An 8629-nucleotide genomic window follows, 5' to 3' on the forward strand; every position below is an offset into this window, starting at 1 on the left:
TTTGCCAAAGGTGCTTTCTTCCATGTTTTTGTATTGAAGCACCAGTCTTGTCCCTGGTGCCCAACTAGATGGCGTCTCGAAATAATGTTTTCAGTGTTGTTTCGATGTGTGGTCCTAATGCAAGAGAGTAAACTATCATATACAGTACAATCTCATTGATACTAATCTCGTGGGGCCCAGAAAAAAATTCGTATCTTCTGAAATTTATAATCATCCAGAATGAACAAAATCCGTATACAGATGCATGGGAAATGAATTCACTCATATTTGTTTATGGCTGACGGGATTTATTTATGGCCTCTCGGCCATAGGTCACTGCTTGCGGTGCTTACAGCGAGACTGGTGATTGCAACATTAGTGATGTGTGGGCCGCATGCTGCCGCTCACTGGTAGCGGTGCATGCAGTGCAACTAGCAATTGCGGAGTCAGCAATGTATGGGCAGCACTTAGGGCTCGAGAATACTGTCACTGCTTGTGCATACGTGTCATCTGTAGTGACTTGAGAGAGTGTATGGGACATCCGAAATTGGGCACATTGTACGTAGCACTGTCCGACTGAGGGATTTTACGAATTTATGTCGTCCTGAAATTCTTATCAGCTGTGTTTGTATCACTGAGATACTACTATGTGCACGATAGTGATATCAGTCTTCATGTTCATGTGTTCATGTTCATATAAGCATTTCATGTACTTCCTGTGTGGAAGTACGCAAGTTGGTGATAAAAGAGCAGGTAAACATAAAGAACATGAACAAATATCTGTCATTCAGAACAACGTGCCAGTGCAAGGCACCTTTGTGTGCTGTGTGATGTCAGTGCATTTTTAAGTTGAAATTCATCCAGAGCCCTCTACAACAGCATCTCTCATTACCCACCTGTTGGTTTGGGATACACCACCACCACTCAGTGCCTCCTCCCGAGCATAAGGGCAAGATTTTTCGTTGCATTTTGTATGGCACATTTATTTGGTAGCTTTTGTGCTCGGCTGCTGAGCGTGATGAGGTGGCATGTGTGATGCCTGGCTAGGTAAAGACATTTTATGGTAGCAAAATGCCAAAGCAGCCTTGGTGAGATTTCGGCGCACCACGTGGAACTCCCCAGATAAGTGAGTGTAATAATTTAGGGCCTTGCACTACTGCTAAATCTCTTATAACCTTGGTGCCAGTTTCAGATGTAAAATATACCATTCCCTTGAAGGTTTCGACTGGCCGAGCGCTTGGATCTGGCCTCGGTGGTGGAAGAATGTCCACCAAATCTCACCGGTGCCGACTTCTACTCTCTCTGTTCGGCCGCCGTGGTGCGTGCCACACGAAGGCACATTGATCAACTAGAACAAGGTGAGCCGACTCTTGCAGGTTCGCGCTCACTTGGCTTTAATGGCAGCTCCTTGACACCCAGTTGACAACAGCAATACGGATTCACACCGCATAACAATGAGTCACCATACATCAGGAAAGAAGGAAGGCAGAATGCTTAAAGCAATCCTGTACTTCGTTTCATACATAGCAGTCAACGCTGTGGAAATAGTGTGCCTGCAAAACCATGCTGTTACTCCACCACGTATCATTCGTTCCTCTCCAAGCCTCAGCGAATGATTGGACGAAAACAAAGAGTAGTATAAAGCTGAGTACTAGTGTTGGGAACCACGGTCGAAGCTGTGAGGCGCTCTGTGTTCAGGCCCTCTGGCTGTGGTATTCACTGAGTGTGAACTACTTTTTAGGTGTGGATAGAGTTTAAGTGATTCTCCCTACCAGCTGCATACCATACTGCCACATGACATTCTTACTTCTTGAAATCTGAATTAGTCACTTTACGGAATTGTGACGAAAGGTAAAATGAACTGCAGAAGGTTGCCAGTCGTGGTACTTGAGATTTGCTGCAACGAAATAGGCATGCGTTCACTTTGGCTGTAGGGTGAACTACTTTTTGGGTGGGGACTTACCTAGCCTGTGCGAACAGGCATGCTAACTTCGGCAGCGTTGACTGCTATGTATGCAACCAAGTATAGTCATTAGTTACCTCACCTATGTGCTTTTGTTTTGTGCATAATTAAGGGACTCAGTAAACTTTTTGAATAGCATATTAGGTTCTTTTCGTTCATTACTTTTCACAATGGGTTTTTTTGCTTTGCTTTGTTTTGTGCTACCTTGTGTAATCCAAGTAGCCTGTGCCTTGGCGTTGCTCTTTGTAAACGCTTTCTTCATTCCGTTGCTTCTTTTTAGCAACACCCAAACCACCTTTTGACATGTCCAGTGCATCCTGTGCATATGCCACAACAGCCGCTTAAGCACATGGCACCGCATTGATCAAGCGGCACTGCTAACATCTCTGCGTTTTGCATTCGTAGACCTTCATAAAATGAGAAAGGGAACAAATGCATTCCTTGTTGGTAGCAATAATGGCATCACTCAGTCTATCCATGATCTGTTCCACATGGCAGGAAGCAAATTGTGCTCCTCAGATGTTACTGTTGTCACTACTGCATCTAAGCACAGACAGCATACAAAGTCAGTTTGTCTGTTGCTTGTTGCGACCTCACAGAGTTGTATTCGACAAGCAAGAAAGCGTGCTGTTTGTGGAGTGAGCTTCTGCCTGCCGCAAGAGACCCTGCTGCTCCAAAACAAGCTAGCACGCTTCTTGACTGTCTGTTGGCTTGTGCTCCTTCTGAGCTGCCTGCTTTTCTTGGTTTGTCATCGTCGTACTTTCTAGCGGAATTGCATTTTTATATTATCTTTTAACCAATCACTTTTTACTAGGATCTGTGCAAGTAACATAACATTGCAGGGTGACCAGCGCTGGACAATCAGCTTGATAACGCTGCTTACTTGGAGTGGCGCCATGTGAAAATGAATATAAAACACGTGCCACTGTTATGTTTTTCCTGCTCGGAACATGTTGTGTATGTGCAGCCAGGTGACACTTCATTGCACAGTACGCTTGGAGTGCCTGCAGATTAGAAACTGGTCATATTATGTCAAGCTTTGTAGATAGCAATGAGGTTTACGCTTCCGTTGTCTTGTTTTCTCTCGACTTTCCTCGTGCAGGTGTTATACCAATGGGCGATCACAATGTTCTGGTGACCCTAGAAGACTTCCAGGCTGCCCTGAAAGAGCTTGTGCCCTCCGTCTCACCATCTGAACTGGCACGCTACCAAGACATACAGCAAAAGTTGGCTGGGCCAAAACCGGTTGCCGTGACTACGTAAAAGCACAGAAGACTAGAATGTTTTTCATTACGTTGGTTTCTGTATAATACAGAGGTGTTGATTACTCTTTTAGATGATGCATTGTGTCAATTTCGAGCCAGTTATAGCACTTCCTAAAACATTTACAGAGTGTTACTGTGGTTGTGGCGAATTTTTTTATATTTTAGCAATCGTGCATTGTAATCTTGTTGCCTACTCTTGTGTGTTTTAAATTTCTGCAGTGGAAGTGCCTGACAGAGCATGTAATTATATGTATTCCTCACTAGTGTCTGGTTTAAATGTTTTGCACCATGTGTTGCTCCACAGATGTTGATGCCTACAAATGGCACATTGTTACACAAGCAATTGAAAAGCACAAAATAATTGCCTCATGGGAGTGTCTCAAACAACAAAGTACAGCAAAAAATGTTATCTGCATGGTACACGAAAGTAGTGCATGTCGCATTTGCACAGCCAAAAGTTCAAGGTGTGTACAGTTAGACCTTGATATAACGAAGTCAGTGAAATTCACATGCTGCATTGAAATTTCGTTACGTTGAGGTTCATCTTGTAGCATGCAAAACATCGTTCAAAACTTATTCTGGATCACCCACTGCAAAAGACTTTGTCTGCTGTGAAAGTAGGCTGTTACTTTCACGCTGTCCTCGCCATTGATGCTTCAATGGCGTTACGCATCGTTTGTATGACTATAGAAATTCCATGGTGTCTTGCAAGCTCGCGTCAGCACGTATATCACATAAAGCACCTTGCGGATGCTGGAAATGGCAAACCTGCCTTAAATTTTGGTTTTGCAGTTTTCATCTTCTTACGTGTCCCCGAGCACAGAGCACATTGCAATGCAGCAAACCATGATGGTGAATTTCGTCACCACCTCCACGCCCACGCCCCCTTTTTCTAAATTTCAGGGAGAGCGAGAAGAACGCCCTTGTCATGAAATGAAATCAGGTCCATTCCGCGCCTCGTCACTTTTCCACTGTAAGCGCAAGAGTTTTCGCATACCGCGGTTAGCACAGCACTCTTTGTGCATGCGCAGATGGACTCCAGCGGCCAGAAGCGGTTACACGTGCATACTGCGCTGGGTCCCCTCTCAAGTGGATCACAGTAGCGGAACACTGATAGCGCTGTGCCATATCTCATGCGCTTTTGTGCGTGTGCATGCATTGTTGGAGTAAGAAACGAGGTTGTGAGGTGTGAAGCGTAAAATGAGAGATTTAGCATTGCGCAATCTGATTCTGCACGCTGCCAGTGCGCACATGCTGGTTGGTCGCGCCGTAGGGGTGCTCTGTGCATGCATAGTGGTGCTCCGCAGCCGTGGGTCACGCTGTACTAATCTATGCCTTTGCAGCCAATGTATTTACCAATGGCAGTGACCTTTGCAGAGTTTTTTTGCCGAGATTTAGGGATCGATAAACGTGGCGCGCAGACTCTCGGTGCCGATTTTGGGCAAGAGTTTATGAGAGCTACCGGCTGGCTGCACCGACACTTGTGCTGCCCCAGATGGCGCCCCACTTTGATCATCCTTGCCTCACGGCCCCATTTGGACCATTGAATTTCAGTCTGCTTATGAGCTGTGCATCTGCCGGCCTCGGGCCCGTGCAATTTTCCATTGGGTTCGTTCATAGTCAGCAATGCAATTTCGTTACATTGAAAGTGCAGCAAAATTTACTTCGTTGTATTCAAGCTGGAGATACGTGGCGCACTATTGTGAGCGACTGTGCCAAAGGTGAACAAGAGGGCTAGGCTGATGATTGTGTCAGATATGAAGACAACCAAGGCAGAGGCTGCTTGATTAGGCATCGTTTAGTGGACAGCGACATTGGGCATGGCAAAAGGGCTGTCGCTACGTCAAAGGCTGAGGCTACGCGAGACCATCGTCTCGACGTTTAGGCTATGACTGTTTGCGGCGTCTCAGCGGGCTAAGTGGCGGGAAACACAAGGGCAAAGACTGCTGCTGCCATCTAGTGGGCTCTTGGCCAAGAATGGATGGGCAGCTAGAGGGGGGCTTCCATCTCACGTCCAAATCCCCCTTTCCAGCCAAAGTGTCATTCTATCATTGGGGTCCAAAAAGGGGCACAGCAAAGGAATAGCAGAAGGCTAGGGAAAAGGAGCAAAACGCCAAGGCATGATGTGGAACATATGGCTAAGAAGCTGACAATAACACATATACAGCGACCCCAGCAGTGGCCTAGTGGTTTGAGCATCTGCCTCGTATGCAGGAGGTGTGGAGTTCCATCCTGAGCAGTGCTCGGTAGCCACCGGTGGTACTAGAATGGGTACAAGCTTTCCTTTAGCATGGTGCTCGACCTGGGGGGGGATAAAATGCTTGGAAAATAGGTCTGTATGACCCCAGCTTTTATAGACAAGTACCTTGTGGCATAGCGTACTCCTAGCAACATACAAAAGTAGAAAGACTCCAAAGCAAAACCAAAGATCACCAAAGAGGCTATGCAATCAGTGCACGTGCTCTAGGCAGACAGTTCAAGTTCTTCGCAGGTGGGTCGGATTCTGACAGTGTCCAGTTTGGCCAGAACGGTTGCGCTTTTCTGGGAGCTTTATTTTAAACCCGAACTCCTACTCACGCAGCCGAAAGACACCGTTGGCACCAGCTGTTGAGCTTACAGATGGCACTTGCAGCTTTGGAACCTGAAGCATTCTGTTTGCAGAGGAGAGCTTTTGTGTTCGCTTCCGACTGGGTTTTTTTCTGGGTTTCTGGGTCTTTGCAAGGGCTTGCGACATGGCTGGCGTATCAGGCCAGGCAGGTGTTTAAGGCTGTTATGATCGGGCACCAACCTCAAGAACAAAGAGAATTGTCAAGCTGGACCTCCCGTGGCCTGTCAATAGGCATGCTTAAAATAGGCGCCAGCGTGGAGCCAACACCCACAGCAGTGGTGTTGTTGGGACTCAGAGGAGCGTGGTCAGGCTGGAAAAAAGATTAGGATTATCGGAGACGTGGTTACGAAGAGAAAAGGAGAACATCCAGACTATTTACATAATGTACAAGTAAGAGCAACTGAGAATGGCTTTCAGTTAAAGGAACTTCTTAACAAACGAGAGTGCCGCGGTAACAAACCAGCAGCCTGTTAAATACCCTTCATATTCCCCAGATCCCTGACTGGGGAATAAAGTTTGCAGAACGATGTCCAATCAAGCAGCGCAGATGTAGATACTGGTGGTGCCACCCAGAGCAGGGGCCGGTGCTGATGCTGTCTCGCAGCTTGGTCGAAGGAAAGGGGAATTCTTGAACACTGTCGCGTTGACGTCTTCACCACAGTCATGTCGATGCCTCCGTGGGAAAGGAATGGCAGGTGGATGGAAAAAAGACCATTGAACACTCTTGTCTCTTTCACCATTCTGGCGGTTTCGGAGCGTTCGAGGGAAAGGAATGTCAAGCAGTCTCCCAGCAGGTGATTGAACAACCTTGCACTTCCCGCCTGTTGTCCGAAACACGGGATCTCTGTCGAGGTCGTAGCCGCCTTTGGCATCTCCAGCGTGACCTTTCAACTAAGCATCACGCCGTATGGCGAGCCGAGGTCAGACTCGGCCACTTGACGCTGCTGCTGTTGCCGCCGCCATGGTTGCCCGGCCCGTATGAGGGAGTCCTTGCCTTTATCCTTTTAGTATGGAGGGCACGCCGGGCTTAACAGTGTCAAGAACGGATGAGTCTTCCTTTATCCGCGGGAGGAAGGGTTTTCCGACCAGTAGCCTGACGAGGTGGACGTTCCGTTGCGTAACCGCTCGGGGCTAATAGCGTCGCTGGGAGAAGCCCTGTGTGGGAAGCCAACCATCCCTCTTCCTTGATTAACGACAGCTCCAAGCCTCCCATCTCCACGAATCGTCGGGGTTGAAAGTTGGTGGCCTTGCGGGACGCAGTACTTCCAGTTGAACTTCGGCAACGACCAATGCACCCAGGGCCGTTTATTCATATAGTACTGAATTTCTCTCCGCCACCATCGGCGAAGCGGGCAAACTGCGACAGAATCGGCATTGCCATCGAAAGTGCGCGCCCTCACGCGAGAAAGCTGCAAGAGGGCAGTCGTGGCCAACAGTGCCGCCTCCTGTAGTGGGCGGCTCCCCAAGTCATCCTGAGGAATCACTCCTTGACTGGACGTTGACCGAGTGCAGAGATTCCCCACTCAGACTCTTGAACTATGTTTAAGCAGAGGGACTGTGGAGAGTATGGCGTGCTACTCACGTGCTTCTCGCCTTTCCTCTCGTTCCGAGCTTGACTACTCTAAAAAATGTAAATAAATTTGTGTAGTCTTCTCCAGCATTGTCCGGCTCGCTACTCCGGCCGCGCCGTCCTCTCCCGAACCAGGCTACGAATGATGGACGACTTCAAAGCGAAGCCTTGCGGCATGTCACATTATTCTGGCTAGAAAGGGGCTTGAGGCCTGCAATATGGCAAACCACGCTTTCAGAGTTTCGGTGCTTCAAGCAGAGCCTGACGCTTCACGCAATGCTTCTCTGTCACTGCCTTACGCAATGCGCGACCAGCTTTCCAAGCAAGCAGTTGGATCGCCTGGTCAAAGAAGGCATTCTTTCACCAGTATCCAGTGCCCCATGGGCGACGCCTCTAGCTTCCGTAGTAAAAAAAAAAAATATAGGTCCCTGCGATTGTGTGGAGATTTAAAGGTGACTGCACACGCCGCAGAGTCCGCGATATTGTTGCTGGTTTGAACGGCGACGAGGTTTTGAGTTCTATTGACCTGAAGGACGCTTACAATCAACTGCTGTTGGATGAAGCCTCAAAGCAAAGCTTGGAGGTAAATACCCGGAAAAGGTTATACTGTTCCAACAGGATGCCCGTTTGGTGTGGCTTCTGCCATGGCGGTATTTCAGAGGTGTATGGAAGAAATTTCACAAGGTCTGCGAGGTGTCCAAGTTTACTTGGACGGCATTGTGGTAGCAGAAAAACTGAGACACTTTTCGCGAAGTATTCAGCAGATTCCGTCATTACAGGTCATGTTGCATCCAGAAAGTGCATACTCAGATTGGCGGAAATCGAGTACCTAGTCCACCGTAGCAATACAGAGGGCTTGTTTCTGAAGGCCGGTAACATGCTGTTCTAAGAACGCCAAGGGCAACTTGAGTGGGAGGACTCCTGTAGTTTATCAGCCTTGTGACACTGAATGGCTGGCCTCGAAAGTTGGAGCCGTCTCAAGAACTGCTGCATGATTATTAAAAAAAGAGACGAGGTAACGTTCAACCACGGACTTATTTGTCATCGAGCCGTTATACCTACTGCCGCGCGGCAAGCAATAACATGTTGCACGACAGACATCAGGGAACCATAGTGATGAAAACGTTAGACCACTCGCGCACTCTTATACTATCTAGGGCTCGACCGGGACATTGAAGGAAATGGTGAGCTTGTGCCTGATACGCATCCAATGGAGCAACATGCCACCAGCCAAGCAGCCCATG

The 8629-nt window shown here is 48.0% G+C and overlaps 1 protein-coding gene across 1 annotated transcript in view; it reads left to right on the plus strand.

Annotated features, from left to right (window-relative positions):
* Window positions 1-3982, plus strand: part of LOC144132570 (peroxisomal ATPase PEX6-like) — a 75310-nt gene extending 71328 nt beyond the window's left edge. Inside the window, exons 22-23 of the mRNA XM_077665062.1 lie at window positions 1198-1337; window positions 3045-3982. Coding sequence (XP_077521188.1) covers window positions 1198-1337; window positions 3045-3205 — 301 coding nt within the window. The 3' untranslated portion in view covers window positions 3206-3982. The remainder of the gene's footprint in view (window positions 1-1197; window positions 1338-3044) is intronic.
* Window positions 3983-8629: the final 4647 nt, after the last annotated feature.

This window comes from Amblyomma americanum, chromosome 5 (assembly GCF_052857255.1).
Source record: "Amblyomma americanum isolate KBUSLIRL-KWMA chromosome 5, ASM5285725v1, whole genome shotgun sequence".
NCBI lineage: Eukaryota > Metazoa > Arthropoda > Arachnida > Ixodida > Ixodidae > Amblyomma > Amblyomma americanum.